General features: G+C 47.4%; 1 protein-coding gene across 7 annotated transcripts in view; it reads right to left on the reverse strand.

Annotated features, from left to right (window-relative positions):
* Positions 1–17,983, reverse strand: part of LOC118384802 (caskin-2-like) — a 116,528-nt gene that overhangs the window by 29,654 nt on the left and 68,891 nt on the right. For all 7 annotated transcript variants that reach the window (XM_052519050.1, XM_052519054.1, XM_052519053.1 and 4 more), the window contains exon 7: positions 8,023–8,153. In XM_052519050.1, the coding sequence (XP_052375010.1) occupies positions 8,023–8,153 (131 nt within the window). The remainder of the gene's footprint in view (positions 1–8,022; positions 8,154–17,983) is intronic.

Raw genomic sequence — 17,983 nt, forward strand, 5'->3', positions numbered from 1 at the left:
ATTTGGAGAATTCACACTCGATTCCAGCTGCAGACACACACATTCAAATATCCTGGTAGTGAACAAGGCAGTTAACCCACTGTTCCTAGGCCGTCATTGAAAACAAGAATTTGTTCTTAACTGACTTGCCTAGTTAAATAAAGGTTAAAATAAATACAACAGTAGATAAGTTCAACTTTAGGAATATTAGTGGGAATTTCAGAGCTCTCCTGGGAATGTACAGCATGGAAAGTTCACACACACACACACACACACACACACACACACACACACACACACACACACACACACACACACACTAGGCAAGGGGAAGTGGGCATCCACACGCCCATATGCAAAACGGTTTGGTAACTAACTACCGCAAACCCATAACCCCTGTCTTTCCATGGCATTCCTGCTCATCAGCCAAACCAGAACCATACCACAACATCTCACAATGACCTCTGTCACAATCACACCACTTATCTATAAGTGGTAACCCAAAATAACAATACAAGACTGATTCAGACAGCGACAGTGATTTGCATCATCAGTTTGCCTCACCACTCACTTTAGTAAATAAGGCACGCATCTAACAAGAAGTCACTTAGAGCGAGAGAGGGAGACAGAGAGAAAGAGAGAGGGTTTTTTGGGGCTCAGTTGCCAAGCACAGAGCGATGACTCAGAAGACTGAGTCCTGGATTTTTAATGAATTTATTTGCAAATTATGATGGAAAATAAGTATTTGGTCAATAACAAAAAGTTTATCTCAATACTTTGTTATATACCCTTTGTTGGCAATGACAGAGGTCAAATGTTTTCTGTAAGTCTTCACAAGGTTTTCACACACTGTTGCTGGTATTTTGACCCATTCCTCCATGCAGATCTCCTCTAGTGCAGTGATGTTTTGGGGCTGTTGCTGGGCAACACGGACTTTCAACTCCCTCCAAAGATTTTCTATGGGGTTGAAGAGACTGGCTAGGCCACTCCAGGACCTTGAAATGCTTCTTACGAAGCCACTCCTTCATTGCCCGGGCGGTGTGTTTGGGATCATTGTCATGCTGAAAGACCCAGCCACGTTTCATCTTCAATGCCCTTGCTGATGGAAGGAGGTTTTCACTCAAAATCTCACGATACATGGCCCCATTCATTCTTTCCTTTACACTGATCAGTCATCCTGGTCCCTTTGCAGACAAACAGCCCCAAAGCATGATGTTTCCACCCGCATGCTTCACAGTAGGTATGGTGTTCTTTGGATGCAACTCAGCATTCTTTGTCCTCCAAACACGACGAGTTGAGTTTTTACCAAAAAGTTCTATTTTGGTTTCATCTGACCATATGACATTCTCCCAATCTTCTTCTGCATCATCCAAATGCTCTCTAGCAAACTTCAGACGGGCCTGGACATGTACTGGCTTAAGCAGGGGGACACGTCTGGCACTGCAGGATTTGAGTCCCTGGCGGCGTAGTGTGTTGCTGATGGTAGGCTTTGTTACTTTGGTCCCAGCTCTCTGCAGGTCATTCACTTGGTCCCCCCGTGTGGTTCTGGGATTTTTGCTCACCGCTCTTGTGATCATTTTGACCCCACGGGGTGAGATCTTGGGTGGAGCCCCAGATCAAGGGAAATTATCAGTGGTCTTGTATGTCTTCCATTTCCTAATAATTGCTCCCACAGTTGATTTCATCAAACCAAGCTGCTTACCTATTGTAGATTCAGTCTTCCCAGCCTGGTACAGGTCTACAATTTTGTTTCTGGTGTCCTTTGACAGCTCTTTGGTCTTAGCCATAGTGGAGTTTGGAGTGTGACTGTTTGAGGTTGTGGACAGGTGTCTTTTATACTGATAACAAGTTCAAACAGGTGCCATTAACACAGGTAACGAGTGGAGGACAGAGGAGCCTCTTAAAGAAGAAGTTACAGGTCTGTGAGAGCCAGAAATCTTGCTCATTAAAAATCCTACAATGTGATTTTCTGGATTTGTTCCCCTCATTTTGTCTGGCATAGTTGAAGTGTACCTATGATGAAAATTACAGGCCTCTCTCATCTTTTTAAGTGGGAGAACTTGCACAATTGGTGGCTGACTAAATACTTTTTTGTCCCACTGTATAGAGACAGGGAGAGGAAGAATACCTCTCCCTTACTTGAATTTCATTATTCTCATCCTATTACAGATACTGTGCTTCAGCATTTCTCACTATCTCTTCCCATCTCCCCCCCTCTCTCTGCCCTGTGGCTTCTAAGCCCCGGGTCAGTGTGCTCGTTTCATTTCTCCTTAGAAACACAAAGGGGGGCAGGCTCATCAAAGTCTCTCTGTCCCTCTGGTTTGGCTGGATGCTGAAACAGAGAGCTCTATCCTGTTCTCCTCTCCTCCTTTGGGGCCCACCCCTCCTCCCGACAGCGGGGCGTGCCCAACTCCTTCTCCCGACAGCGGGGCCTGCTCCACTCCTTCTCCCGACAGCGGGGCCTGCTTTACTCCTTCTACCGACAGCGGGGCCTGCTCCACTCCTTCTCCCGACAGCGGGGCCTGCCCAACTCCTTCTCCCGACAGCGGGGCCTGCTCCACTCCTTCTCCCGACAGCGGGGCCTGCTCCACTCCTTCTTCCGACAGCGGGGCCTGCTCCACTCCTTCTCCCGACAGCGGGGCCTGCTTCACTCCTTCTCCCGACAGCGGGGCCTGCTCCACTCCTTCTCCCGACAGCGGGGCCTGCTCCACTCCTTATCCCGACAGCGGGGCCTGCTCCACTCCTTCTCCCGACAGCGGGGCCTGCTCCACTCCTCCTGCCGACAGCGGGGCCTGCTCCACTCCTCCTCCCGACAGAGGGGCCTGCTCCACTCCTCCTCCCGACAGAGGGGCCTGCTCCACTCCTTCTCCCGACAGCGGGGCCTGCTCCACTCCTTCTCCCGACAGCGGGGCCTGCTCCACTCATTCTCCCGACAGCGGGGCCTGCCCAACTCCTTCTCCCGACAGTGGGGCCTGCTCCACTCCTTCTCCCAACAGAGGGGCCTGCTCCACTCCTTATCCCGACAGCGGGGCCTGCTCCACTCCTTATCCCGACAGCGGGGCCTGCTCCACTCCTTCTCCCGACAGCGGGGCCTGCTCCACTCCTCCTGCCGACAGCGGGGCCTGCTCCACTCCTCCTCCCGACAGAGGGGCCTGCTCCACTCCTCCTCCCGACAGAGGGGCCTGCTCCACTCCTTCTCCCGACAGCGGGGCCTGCTCCACTCCTTCTCCCGACAGCGGGGCCTGCTCCACTCATTCTCCCGACAGCGGGGCCTGCCCAACTCCTTCTCCCGACAGTGGGGCCTGCTCCACTCCTTCTCCCAACAGAGGGGCCTGTTCCACTCCTTCTCCCGGCAGTGGGGCCTGCTCCGCTCCTTCTCCCGACAGTTGAAGGCGCTGTCCGTTGATAATCGCCTCAATAACTGCCTTGAAACTGAACCTAAACTATACTGAAACTAAAGTGACACATAACAACAGAAACAATAAATGAAGTAAAGTATGATGGGGAAAATTGGGGAGGGAAAGCGAACAATGCATAATTATGTCATCACCAATTGTGAATGAAGAACAGGCCATTCAATTGTATTGATCTGTTCTAATTAGAATCTTAAATGATATGTACTCTAAATCATTCCACTGAATCACAGCAGTCTTATCAGTCTCTTCTGGGCTACTTGGAGCAGGCTACACCGTAAGAGCGTGCGTAATGAACATGCTGAACGGCTTTCAATATCTGGGAAAATATCTATATTGTGCAGAAGGTCAGTGTTGGAGACCTTACAGTGGCAAGGGGAGAAATGTCTCCATGGACAATTTCTTAACTTCACTGTCATTGGCGAACAATTTGCTTGTAAAGAAAACAGGTCTGGCTGGCACCATGAACACAGTGAGACGGGAGCTCCCTACCTCTGCCCAAAATAAGGCACCTGCACAGCTGTTGTACTCCTCAACAGTGCTGAAGAATGACAAGACAACGGAACACAAAGAGAAAACTGGAGACTATTACGCACTACAACCAAACAAAGGTGTCAAAGTTTGTTAAGGCAAGTGACATTTATGAAGATTTAAGTCATGTCACGCCCTGGTCTTAGTATTTTGTGTTTTCTTTATTATTTGGGTCAGGCCAGGGTGTGACATGGGTTATTTATGTGGTGTGTTTTGTCTAGGGTTTTTTTGTAGGTTATGGGATTGTGGTGTGGTATAGTTGTCTAGAAAAGTCTATGGTTGCCTGGAGTGGTTCTCAGAGGCAGGTGTTTATCGTTGTCTCTGATTGGGAACCATATTTAGGCAGCCATGTTCTTTGAGTGTTTCGTTGGTGATTGTTCCTGTCTCTGTGTTTGTTTGCACAAGATAGGGCTGTTTTGTTTTTTCACGTTATGTTTAGTGGTTTGTATTGTTTGTTATTATCTTTATTAAAGATGTATCGAAATAACCACGCTGCAGTTTGGTCCTCCTCTCCTTCAACGGAAGAAAACCTTAACAAGTCAACTGTTAGAACAAGGGATAACAGCTAAATGAAATCAAACTGATGCCATTGAAGATGCACTCTATATACGCTCGAGCTGACAATAACTGACGATTTTTGACTGCTGTCATATCAACACTTACAGTTGAAGTCGGAAGTTTACATAACCCGAGTTTAAATGTATTTGGCTAAGGTGTTTCACAATTCCTGACATTTCATCAAAGTAAAAATTCCCTGTCTTAGGTCAGTTAGGATTTATTTGAGCTTTTGTTCCTTCATCACATTCCTAGTGGGTAAGAAGTTTACATACACTCAATTAGTATTTGGTAGCATTTGCTTTAAATTGTTTAACTTGAGTCAAATGTTTTGGGTAGCCTTCCACAAGCTACCCACAATAAGTTGTGTGAATTTTGGCCCATTCCTGACAGAGCTGGTGTAACTGAGTCAGGTTTGTAGGCCTCCTTGCTTGCACACACTTTTTCAGTTCTGCCCACAACATTTCTATGGGATTGAGGTCAGGGCTTTGTGATGGCCACTCCAATACCTTGACTCTGTTGTCCTTCAGCCATTTTGCCACAACTTTGGAAGTATGTTTGGGGAAATTGTCCATTTGGAAGACCCATTTGCGACCAAGCTTCAACTTCCTGACTGATGTCTTGAGATGTTGCTTCAATATATCCACATAATTTCCCCTCATGATTCCATCTATTTTGTGAAAGGCACCAGGCCCTCCTGCAGCAAAGCACCCCCACAACAAGATGCGGCCACCCCCGTGCTTCATGGTTGGGAAGGTGTTCTTTGGCTTGCAAGCCACCCCCTTTTCCCTCCAAACATAACGATGGTCATTATGGCCAAACAGTTCTATTTTTGTTTCATCAGACCAGAGGACATTTCTCCAAATGTGCAGTTGTAAACCTTGGAACGCCTTTTTTATGGGGGTTTGGAGCAGTGGCTTCTTCCTTGCTGAGCGGACTTTCAGGTATGTCAATATAGGACTCGTTTTACTGTGGACATAGTTACTTTTGTGCCTGTTTCCTCAAGCATCTTCACAAGGTCCTTTGCTGTTGTTCTGGGATTGATTTGCACTTTTCGCACCAAAGTACTTTCATCTCTAGGAGACAGAATGCGTCTTCTTCCTGAGCTGTATGAGGGCTGCGTGGTCCCATGGTGTTTATACTTGTGTACTATTGTTTATACAGATGAACGTGGTACCTTCAGGCGTTTGGAAATTGCTCCCAAGGATGAACCAGACTTGTGGAGGTCTTGGCTGATTTCTTTGGATTTTCCAATGATGTCAAGAAAAGAGGCAAGGAGTTTGAGGTAGCTCTTGAAATACACCCACAGGGACACCTACAATTGACTAAAAAATATATTTTTTATTTTTTTATTTCACCTTTATTTAACCAGGTAGGCTAGTTGAGAACAATTTCTCATTTGCAACTGCGACCTGGCCAAGATAAAGCATAGCAGTGTGAACAGACAACACAGAGTTACACATGGAGTAAACAATTAACAAGTCAATAACACAGTAGAAAAAAAGGGGAGTCTATATACAATGTGTGCAAAAGGCATGAGGTAGGCGAATAATTACAATATTGCAGATTAACACTGGAGTGGTAAATGATCAGATGATCATGTACAGGTAGAGATGATGTCAATTAGCTTATCAAAAGCTTCTAAAGCCATGACATCATTTTCTGGAATTTTCCAAGCTTTTTAAAGGCACAGTCAACTTAGTGTATGTAAACTTCTGACCCACTGGAATTGTGATACATTGAATAATAAGTTAAATAATCTGTCTGTAAACAATTGCTGGAAAAATTATTTGTGTCATGCACAAAGTAGATGTCCTAACCGATTTGCCAAAACTATAGTTTGTTAACAAGACATTTGTTGAGTGGTTGAAAAACGGGTTTTAATGACTCCAACCTAAGTGTATGTAAACTTCCCACTTCAACTGTATATTGATTATAATAATAATAATAATAATATATGCCATTTAGCAGACGCTTTTATCCAAAGCGACTTACAGTCATGTGTGCATACATTCTACGTATGGGTGGTCCCGGGAATCGAACCCACTACCCTGGCGTTACAAGCACCATGCTCTACCAACTGAGCTACAGAAGGACCACTGTTGCTTTTCCCTCGAGTTTCACTATTCATCAGGGCCACCTCACGCTTATAATGATGTTTAGGTTACTGATGTTTCCATCATTTGACCGTGCATCTTTTCACCGTGCATATTGGTGGTTGGGTATGTTTTGTGTACTTATAAAAAGAAGCTGTTACCGTGTCCAACACATACTTTCTGTTTCATAGTTGTAACAACTCCACTAAGAACATTTCTTGAACACTTGAATTTATAAAAAATAAAATGGAGTATAGTGTACAGTAACATATACTAATGAAAATGCTATTGAGTTCTTTGAAATAAAATAAAAATGGTATTCTAATGTTACCCAAGGCCGTCATAAACACAACCAAATTATTATGCTTGCGACAGCATATATAAAACGTATGAATTACACTGTTCGAGTGTTGCAGTCAGAATGACTGCTCATTAGCTTGAAGGCGGGGTCCATCGAGGCCCAGCAGTTTGAGTGTTAACAGTCTGGTCCCAGCGACTACTGATAAATCAGCAGCCACATCTCACTGGCAGATCTGGGTCACATTGGCAGCACTGCAGCCTCACACCAGAGAGCCTCCCTCTCCGTCTCTCTCCAGTATCTTTCTGCATATCCATCTCTCTCGCTCTCTCAGCCTGGTGACAGACTGCTGCAGCTGTCAGTGAAACATGGGAACAGGGCTGCAGAGTAGACCCCCTCCTCCTCCCCTTCTCTATGGCAGGGCTCAGGGTGACCTGGGTGTCTGGTACTGGACTGTACCAGACAGACTCTGATGTAGGTCTCCATAGAGGTACTAGGGGATTGGGACTGTGGCCCCTGGTGGATTAGACATTGGACAGGCTGTTTTATAGCCTACCAGCTAGTCAGAGTAGAGATTGGGGTACTAAATATATGGCTAGATCCACTTGGGAGAGAGAATAAACACATTCACACACCACAGTGTTCCAGAGCGAGGGTGTGGAGACAAAGCCATGTCTGATGGTTCTTGTCTTGTCCATAGTACCGTGGAGAGGAAGAGGAGGAGGGAAGGAGAGAGGGGCAGAGGGTAGACCCATGGGAACCATTTACTGTCCTGTTGAGTCTCCCAGCACACCAGTTCCAGATCAATGACTGTGTTAACCCTGTCAGACCCCTGTCTACCTCAGAATAGGTGTTCAATCACACCGAAAATGTACTGACCAACCATGATCAATCAAAGCCTTTAATTTAGTATGGGACAAATTAGAGGAATGACAAGCAGAGGATTAAGACCCACAAGAAAATATCAATCTATCAATGGGCACTGTACACACAAATCATTATGGTCTGAATCGCAGCCTGACAAACGTGACCACAAATCTGCATTAAAACTTGACATCAATGCATGATATATACAACACGTATTACACAATACGAGTTTTGCGTACGTTTCACAAGTTCAGATTGTGAAAAACAATAGGAAGTCTCTTACCGGATGATGTCCTTGTGTCCGTTGCGTGCGGCGAGATGCAGCGGAGTGTTAAAGCCTGAGTCTGCAGGTTCCTTACTATTACCCTCTAACAGAGCCACCACCATGTTACTGCTCAACAACAGCTGAGCAACCTGACAGGAGGGAGGTCATAAAGCCATGGAGACAGAAGAGAGGAGAAAGGGAAATTGAAGGAGAGAAAGCGAGAGAAGGGGGGTGATAAAGAAAAGACAGGGTGATGAATGCAGGCTTCAACTATTACCAACACATGTACATTTCATGCCCTGTTAGGACAAGGGATAACGAACACACACAAGTCTGAAACATTTAGGAGTCCTGTGATTTGACATGGGAGGACCCACAGGTGAGTGTGAGGTAAAACAGGAGTGACCCAGGGGCATAAACAACCCCATAAACAACCCCACACACTGGATAACACCTCAATACTCACTGCTGGGAGACTGGTCTGGGACAGAGGACAGGAGGAAACACAAAGGGACAGAGAGGGAAAAGGAGAGAGAGAAATAGAAATAGGGAGGGCCTCGCCACACCCTGGCACCCCAACACAGCAGCTGATGCCCATAAACACACACACACACACACACACACACACACACACACACACACACACACACACACACACACACACACACACACACACACACACACACACACACACACACACACACACACACACACACACACACACACACACACACACACACACACGGTGGAGCCAGTGTCAGCATTCTAAAGATATCCCATTCTAAATCAATCCTGGGGGACAATAGTTACAGGCTAACTCTCCCAAGTCTCATTAAACAAACACACAAGCACAAACAAAGCTGCCCAGCAAACCTTCCAGTAATAGAAGTTACAGACGGACCTGCCAATACTTCCTCTCCAGCCCACATCCAGATAAATAAGAATGAAAGACAAGGGGACTTTCCAGCCCAGTAGGAGAGGAGAGCAGCGTTCCCAATGAGTGTGTGTGTGTGTGTGTGTGTGTGTGTGTGTACTATTACTTCACCCTGGCTTGGTTCGGCTTCACACTGTCCTACCCAAACTAAACGCTGCTGCAGCACTATTTGGGACCAGGGACCTTGATTGAGGCAGCGCATACACTCACATTGGCTTGGTGGTGTTTGAATGGATATAGGAACTGACAAATTCATATACAAAGCTATTGTGCACTCAGGGAGAGAGAGATGTTAGTGAAATTGTCAAACTGGTTTAATGATGCAGGCTTAAACTGCCCAATTCACCATTAAGTCATAGTAAACAAATGTACATTTGAGATGGAGAGAGTGTGAATAACTGTGCTCAAGAGAGAGAGAAATGGAGATTAGAGAGTGAGAGAGAGAAATGGAGCGTAGAGAGGGAGAGAGAGAAATGGAGAGTAGAGAGGGAGAGAGAGAAATGGAGAGTAGAGGGAGAGAGAGAAATGGAGAGTAGAGAGGGAGAGAGAGAAATGGAGAGTAGAGGGAGAGAGAGAAATGGAGAGCAGAGAGGGAGAGAGAAATGGAGAGTAGAGAGGGACAGAGAAATGGAGAGCAGAGAGGGAGAGAGAGAAATGGAGAGTAGAGAGGGACAGAGAAATGGAGAGTAGAGGGAGAGAGAGAAATGGAGAGTAGAGGGAGAGAGAGAAATGGAGAGTAGAGAGGGACAGAGAAATGGAGAGTAGAGAGGGAGAGAGAGAAATGGAGAGTAGAGAGGGACAGAGAAATGGAGAGTAGAGAGGGACAGAGAAATGGAGAGCAGAGAGGGAGAGAGAGAAATGGAGAGTAGAGAGGGACAGAGAAATGGAGAGTAGAGGGAGAGAGAGAAATGGAGAGTAGAGAGGGACAGAGAAATGGAGAGTAGAGAGGGAGAGAGAAATGGAGAGTAGAGAGGGACAGAGAAATGGAGAGTAGAGAGGGACAGAGAAATGGAGAGCAGAGAGGGACAGAGAAATGGAGAGTAGAGAGGGACAGAGAAATGGAGAGCAGAGAGGGAGAGAGAGAAATGGAGAGTAGAGAGGGACAGAGAAATGGAGAGTAGAGAGGGACAGAGAAATGGAGAGCAGAGAGGGAGAGAGAGAAATGGAGAGTAGAGAGGGACAGAGAAATGGAGAGCAGAGAGGGACAGAGAAATGGAGAGTAGAGAGGGACAGAGAAATGGAGAGCAGAGAGGGACAGAGAAATGGAGAGTAGAGAGGGACAGAGAAATGGAGAGCAGAGAGGGAGAGAGAGAAATGGAGAGTAGAGAGGGACAGAGAAATGGAGAGTAGAGAGGGACAGAGAAATGGAGAGCAGAGAGGGAGAGAGAGAAATTGAGAGTAGAGAGGGACAGAGAAATGGAGAGCAGAGAGGGACAGAGAAATGGAGAGTAGAGAGGGACAGAGAAATGGAGAGCAGAGAGGGACAGAGAAATGGAGAGTAGAGAGGGACAGAGAAATGGAGAGCAGAGAGGGAGAGAGAGAAATGGAGAGTAGAGAGGGACAGAGAAATGGAGAGTAGAGAGGGACAGAGAAATGGAGAGCAGAGAGGGAGAGAGAGAAATGGAGAGTAGAGAGGGACAGAGAAATGGAGAGCAGAGAGGGAGAGAGAGAAATGGAGAGTAGAGAGGGACAGAGAAATGGAGAGTAGAGAGGGACAGAGAAATGGAGAGCAGAGAGGGAGAGAGAGAAATTGAGAGTAGAGAGGGACAGAGAAATGGAGAGCAGAGAGAGACAGAGAAATGGAGAGTAGAGAGGGAGAGAGAAATGGAGAGTAGAGGGAGAGAGAGAAATGGAGAGTAGAGAGGGAGAGAGAAATGGAGAGTAGAGAGGGACAGAGAAATGGAGAGCAGAGAGGGAGAGAGAGAAATGGAGAGCAGAGAGGGAGAGAGAGAAATGGAGAGCAGAGAGGGAGAGAGAGAAATGGAGAGTAGAGAGGGACAGATAAATGGAGAGTAGAGAGGGACAGAGAAATGGAGAGCAGAGAGGGACAGAGAAATGGAGAGTAGAGAGGGACAGAGAAATGGAGAGCAGAGAGGGAGAGAGAGAAATGGAGAGTAGAGAGGGAGAGAGAATGGAGAGTAGAGAGGGAGAGAGAGAAATGGAGAGCAGAGAGGGAGAGAGAGAAATGGAGAGCAGAGAGGAGAGAGAAATGGAGAGTAGAGAGGGACAGAGAAATGGAGAGCAGAGAGGGAGAGAGAAATGGAGAGTAGAGAGGGACAGATAAATGGAGAGTAGAGAGGGACAGAGAAATGGAGAGCAGAGAGGGACAGAGAAATGGAGAGTAGAGAGGGACAGAGAAATGGAGAGCAGAGAGGGAGAGAGAGAAATGGAGAGTAGAGAGGGAGAGAGAATGGAGAGTAGAGAGGGAGAGAGAGAAATGGAGAGCAGAGAGGGAGAGAGAGAAATGGAGAGCAGAGAGGGAGAGAGAGAAATGGAGAGTAGAGAGGGACAGAGAAATGGAGAGCAGAGAGGGAGAGAGAGAAATGGAGAGTAGAGAGGGACAGAGAAATGGAGAGTAGAGGGAGAGAGAGAAATGGAGAGTAGAGGGAGAGAGAGAAATGGAGAGTAGAGGGAGAGAGAGAAATGGAGAGTAGAGGGAGAGAGAGAAATGGAGAGCAGAGAGGGAGAGAGAGAAATGGAGAGCAGAGAGGGAGAGAGAGAAATGGAGAGTAGAGGGACAGAGAAATTGAGAGCAGAGAGGGACAGAGAAATGGAGAGTAGAGAGGGACAGAGAAATGGAGAGCAGAGAGGGAGAGAGAGAAATGGAGAGTAGAGAGGGAGAGAGAAATGGAGAGTAGAGAGGGAGAGAGAGAAATGGAGAGCAGAGGGAGAGAGAGAAATGGAGAGCAGAGAGGAGAGAGAGAAATGGAGAGTAGAGAGGGACAGAGAAATGGAGAGCAGAGAGGGAGAGAGAGAAATGGAGAGTAGAAAGGGACAGAGAAATGGAGAGTAGAGAGGGACAGAGAAATGGAGAGTAGAGAGGGACAGAGAAATGGAGAGCAGAGAGGGACAGATAAATGGAGAGTAGAGAGGACAGAGAAATGGAGAGCAGAGAGGGAGAGAGAGAGAAATGGAGAGCAGAGAGGAGAGAGAGAAATGGAGAGTAGAGGGAGAGAGAGAAATGGAGAGCAGAGAGGGAGAGAGAGAAATGGAGAGCAGAGAGGGAGAGAGAGAAATGGAGAGTAGAGAGGGACAGAGAAATGGAGAGTAGAGGGGACAGAGAAATGGAGAGCAGAGAGGGACAGAGAAATGGAGAGTAGAGAGGACAGAGAAATGGAGAGCAGAGAGGGAGAGAGAAATGGAGAGTAGAGAGGAGAGAGAAATGGAGAGTAGAGAGGAGAGAGAGAAATGGAGAGCAGAGAGGGAGAGAGAGAAATGGAAAGCAGAGAGGGAGAGAGAAATGGAGAGTAGAGAGGGACAGAGAAATGGAGAGCAGAGAGGGAGAGAGAGAAATGGAGAGTAGAGAGGGACAGAGAAATGGAGAGTAGAGGGAGAGAGGGAAATGGAGAGTAGAGGGAGAGAGAGAAATGGAGAGTAAAAGGAGAGAGAGAAAATGGAGAGTAGAGAGGGAGAGAGAAATGGAGAGCAGAGAGGAGAGAGAGAAATGGAGAGCAGAGAGGGAGAGAGAGAAATGGAGAGTAGAGGGACAGAGAAATTGAGAGCAGAGAGGACAGAGAAATGGAGAGTAGAGAGGGACAGATAAATGGAGAGCAGAGAGGAGAGAGAGAAATGGAGAGTAGAGAGGGAGAGAGAGAAATGGAGAGTAGAGAGGGAGAGAGAGAAATGGAGAGCAGAGGGAGAGAGAGAAATGGAGAGCAGAGAGGGAGAGAGAGAAATGGAGAGTAGAGAGGGACAGAGAAATGGAGAGCAGAGAGGACAGAGAAATGGAGAGTAGAGAGGGACAGAGAAATGGAGAGCAGAGAGGGACAGAGAAATGGAGAGTAGAGAGGGACAGAGAAATGGAGAGCAGAGAGGAGAGAGAGAAATGGAGAGTAGAGAGGGAGAGAGAAATGGAGAGTAGAGAGGGAGAGAGAAATGGAGAGCAGAGAGGGAGAGAGAGAAATGGAGAGCAGAGAGGAGAGAGAGAAATGGAGAGTAGAGAGGGACAGAGAAATGGAGAGCAGAGGAGAGAGAGAAATGGAGAGTAGAGAGGGACAGAGAAATGGAGAGTAGAGAGGGAGAGAGAGAAATGGAGAGTAGAGGGAGAGAGAGAAATGGAGAGTAAAAGGAGAGAGAGAAATGGAGAGTAGAGAGGGAGAGAGAGAAATGGAGAGCAGAGAGGGAGAGAGAAATGGAGAGCAGAGAGAGGGAGAGAGAGAAATGGAGAGTAGAGGGACAGAGAAATTGAGAGCAGAGAGGGACAGAGAAATGGAGAGTAGAGAGGACAGATAAATGGAGAGCAGAGAGGGAGAGAGAGAAATGGAGAAGAGGAGAGAGAAATGGAGAGTAGAGAGGAGAGAGAGAAATGGAGAGCAGAGGGAGAGAGAGAAATGGAGAGCAGAGGGAGGAGAGAAATGGAGAGTAGAGAGGGACAGAGAAATGGAGAGCAGAGAGGGAGAGAGAAATGGAGAGTAGAAAGGGACAGAGAAATGGAGAGCAGAGGGAGAGAGAGAAATGGAGAGTAGAGAGGGAGAGAGAAGAAATGGAGAGTAGAGAGGGAGAGAGAGAAATGGAGAGCAGAGGGAGAGAGAGAAATGGAGAGCAGAGGGAGAGAGAGAAATGGAAGTAGAGAGGACAGAGAAATGGAGAGCAGAGAGGGAGAGAGAGAAATGGAGAGTAGAAAGGGACAGAGAAATGGAGAGTAGAGAGGGACAGAGAAATGGAGAGTAGAGAGGGACAGAGAAATGGAGAGCAGAGAGGGACAGAGAAATGGAGAGTAGAGAGGGACAGAGAAATGGAGAGCAGAGAGGGAGAGAGAGAAATGGAGAGCAGAGAGGGAGAGAGAGAAATGGAGAGTAGAGGGAGAGAGAGAAATGGAGAGCAGAGAGGGAGAGAGAGAAATGGAGAGCAGAGAGGGAGAGAGAAATGGAGAGTAGAGAGGACAGAGAAATGGAGAGTAGAGAGGACAGAGAAATGAAGAGTAGAGAGGGACAGAGAAATGGAGAGCAGAGAGGACAGAGAAATGGAGAGTAGAGAGGACAGAGAAATGGAGAGCAGAGAGGAGAGAGAGAAATGGAGAGTAGAGAGGGAGAGAAATGGAGAGTAGAGAGGGAGAGAGAGAAATGGAGAGTAGAGGGAGAGAGAAAATGGAGAGTAGAGGGAGAGAGAGAAATGGAGAGTAGAGAGGGAGAGAAATGGAGAGTAGAGGGAGAGAAATGGAGAGTAGAGGGAGAGAGAAATGGAGAGTAGAGAGAGAGAGAGATGGAGAGTAGAGAGGGACAGATAAATGGAGAGAGAGAGGAGAGAGAGAGTGGAGAGTAGGAGGGACAGAGAAATGGAGAGTAGAGGGAGAGAGAGAAATGGAGAGTAGAGGGAGAGAGAGAAATGGAGAGTAGAGGGAGAGAGAAAATGGAGAGTAGAGGAGAGAGAGAAATGGAGAGTAGAGGGAGAGAGAGAAATGGAGAGTAGAGGGAGAGAGAGAAATGGAGAGCAGAGAGGGAGAGAGAGAAATGGAGAGCAGAGGGAGAGAGAGAAATGGAGAGCAGAGGGAGAGAGAGAAATGGAGAGCAGAGAGGGAGAGAGAGAAATGGAGAGTAGAGAGGGACAGAGAAATGGAGAGTAGAGAGGGACAGAGAAATGTGGAGCAGAGAGGGACAGAGAAATGGAGAGTAGAGAGGGACAGATAAATGGAGAGCAGAGAGGGAGAGAGAAATGGAGAGTAGAGAGGGAGAGAGAAATGGAGAGTAGAGAGGGAGAGAGAGAAATGGAGAGCAGAGGGAGAGAGAGAAATGGAGAGCAGAGAGGGAGAGAGAGAAATGGAGAGTAGAGAGAGAGAGAGAAATGGAGAGCAGAGAGGGAGAGAGAGAAATGGAGAGTAGAGAGGGACAGAGAAATGGAGAGTAGAGGGAGAGAGAGAAATGGAGAGTAGAGGGAGAGAGAGAAATGGAGAGTAGAGGGAGAGAGAGAAATGGAGAGTAGAGAGGGAGAGAAATGGAGAGTAGAGGGAGAGAGAGAAATGGAGAGTAGAGAGGGAGAGAGAGAAATGGAGAGTAGAGAGGGAGAGAGAGAAATGGAGAGTAGAGGGAGAGAGAGAAATGGAGAGTAGAGAGGGAGAGAGAGAAATGGAGAGTAGAGAGGGACAGAGAAATGGAGAGTAGAGAGGGAGAGAGAGAAATGGAGAGTAGAGGGAGAGAGAGAAATGGAGAGTAGAGAGGGAGAGAGAGAAATGGAGAGTAGAGAGGGAGAGAGAAATGGAGAGCAGAGAGGGAGAGAGAGAAATGGAGAGTAGAGAGGGACAGAGAAATGGAGAGCAGAGAGGGAGAGAGAGAAATGGAGAGTAGAGAGGACAGAGAAATGGAGAGTAGAGAGGGAGAGAGAGAAATGGAGAGTAGAGGGAGAGAGAGAAATGGAGAGTAAAAGGAGAGAGAGAAATGGAGAGTAGAGAGGGAGAGAGAGAAATGGAGAGCAGAGAGGGAGAGAGAGAAATGGAGAGCAGAGAGGGAGAGAGAGAAATGGAGAGTAGAGGGACAGAGAAATTGAGAGCAGAGAGGGACAGAGAAATGGAGAGTAGAGAGGGACAGAGAAATGGAGAGCAGAGAGGGAGAGAGAGAAATGGAGAGTAGAGAGGGAGAGAGAGAAATGGAGAGTAGAGAGGAGAGAGAGAAATGGAGAGCAGAGGGAGAGAGAGAAATGGAGAGCAGAGAGGGAGAGAGAAATGGAGAGTAGAGAGGACAGAGAAATGGAGAGCAGAGAGGGAGAGAGAGAAATGGAGAGTAGAAAGGGACAGAGAAATGGAGAGCAGAGAGGGAGAGAGAGAAATGGAGAGTAGAGAGGGAGAGAGAGAAATGGAGAGTAGAGAGGGAGAGAGAGAATGGAGAGCAGAGGGAGAGAGAAATGGAGAGCAGAGAGGAGAGAGAGAAATGGAGAGTAGAGAGGACAGAGAAATGGAGAGCAGAGAGGAGAGAGATGGAAGTAGAAAGGGACAGAGAAATGGAGAGTAGAGAGGGACAGAGAAATGGAGAGTAGAGAGGGACAGAGAAATGGAGAGCAGAGAGGGACAGAGAAATGGAGAGTAGAGAGGGACAGAGAAATGGAGAGCAGAGAGGAGAGAGAGAAATGGAGAGCAGAGAGGGAGAGAGAGAAATGGAGAGTAGAGGAGAGAGAGAAATGGAGAGCAGAGAGGGAGAGAGAAAATGGAGAGCAGAGAGGGAGAGAGAGAAATGGAGAGTAGAGAGGGACAGAGAAATGGAGAGTAGAGAGGGACAGAGAAATGAAGAGTAGAGAGGGACAGAGAAATGGAGAGCAGAGAGGGACAGAGAAATGGAGAGTAGAGAGGGACAGAGAAATGGAGAGCAGAGAGGGAGAGAGAGAAATGGAGAGTAGAGAGGGAGAGAGAAATGGAGAGTAGAGAGGGAGAGAGAGAAATGGAGAGCAGAGAGGGAGAGAGAGAAATGGAGAGCAGAGAGGGAGAGAGAGAAATGGAGAGTAGAGAGGGACAGAGAAATGGAGAGCAGAGAGGGAGAGAGAGAAATGGAGAGTAGAGGGAGAGAGAGAAATGGAGAGTAGAGGGAGAGAGAGAAATGGAGAGTAGAGGGAGAGAGAGAGAAATGGAGAGTAGAGGGAGAGAGAGAAATGGAGAGCAGAGAGGGAGAGAGAGAAATGGAGAGCAGAGAGGGAGAGAGAGAAATGGAGAGTAGAGAGGGAGAGAGAAATTGAGAGCAGAGAGGGACAGAGAAATGGAGAGTAGAGAGGGACAGATAAATGGAGAGCAGAGAGGGAGAGAGAGAAATGGAGAGTAGAGAGGGAGAGAGAGAAATGGAGAGTAGAGGGAGAGAGAGAAATGGAGAGCAGAGAGGGAGAGAGAGAAATGGAGAGCAGAGAGGGAGAGAGAGAAATGGAGAGTAGAGAGGGACAGAGAAATGGAGAGTAGAGAGGGACAGAGAAATGGAGAGCAGAGAGGGACAGAGAAATGGAGAGTAGAGAGGGACAGAGAAATGGAGAGCAGAGAGGGACAGAGAAATGGAGAGTAGAGGGAGAGAGAGAAATGGAGAGTAGAGGGAGAGAGAGAAATGGAGAGTAGAGGGAGAGAGAGAAATGGAGAGTAGAGAGGGAGAGAAATGGAGAGTAGAGGGAGAGAAATGGAGAGTAGAGGGAGAGAGAGAAATGGAGAGTAGAGAGGGAGAGAGAGAAATGGAGAGTAGAGAGGGACAGATAAATGGAGAGTAGAGAGGGAGAGAGAGAAATGGAGAGTAGAGAGGGACAGAGAAATGGAGAGTAGAGGGAGAGAGAGAAATGGAGAGTAGAGGGAGAGAGAGAAATGGAGAGTAGAGGGAGAGAGAGAAATGGAGAGTAGAGGGAGAGAGAGAAATGGAGAGTAGAGGGAGAGAGAGAAATGGAGAGCAGAGAGGGAGAGAGAGAAATGGAGAGCAGAGGGAGAGAGAGAAATGGAGAGCAGAGGGAGAGAGAGAAATGGAGAGCAGAGAGAGAGAGAGAAATGGAGAGCAGAGAGGGAGAGAGAAAATGGAGAGTAGAGAGGGACAGAGAAATGGAGAGTAGAGAGGGACAGAGAAATGTGGAGCAGAGAGGGACAGAGAAATGGAGAGTAGAGAGGGACAGATAAATGGAGAGCAGAGAGGAGAGAGAAATGGAGAGTAGAGAGGAGAGAGAGAAATGGAGAGTAGAGAGGGAGAGAGAGAAATGGAGAGCAGAGGGAGAGAGAGAAATGGAGAGCAGAGAGGGAGAGAGAAATGGAGAGTAGAGAGGGACAGAGAAATGGAGAGCAGAGAGGAGAGAGAGAAAAGGGAGAGTAGAGAGGGACAGAGAAATGGAGAGTAGAGGAGAGAGAGAAATGGAGAGTAGAGGAGAGAGAGAAATGGAGAGTAGAGG

This window comes from Oncorhynchus keta, chromosome 5 (assembly GCF_023373465.1).
Source record: "Oncorhynchus keta strain PuntledgeMale-10-30-2019 chromosome 5, Oket_V2, whole genome shotgun sequence".
Classification (NCBI taxonomy): Eukaryota; Metazoa; Chordata; class Actinopteri; order Salmoniformes; family Salmonidae; genus Oncorhynchus; species Oncorhynchus keta.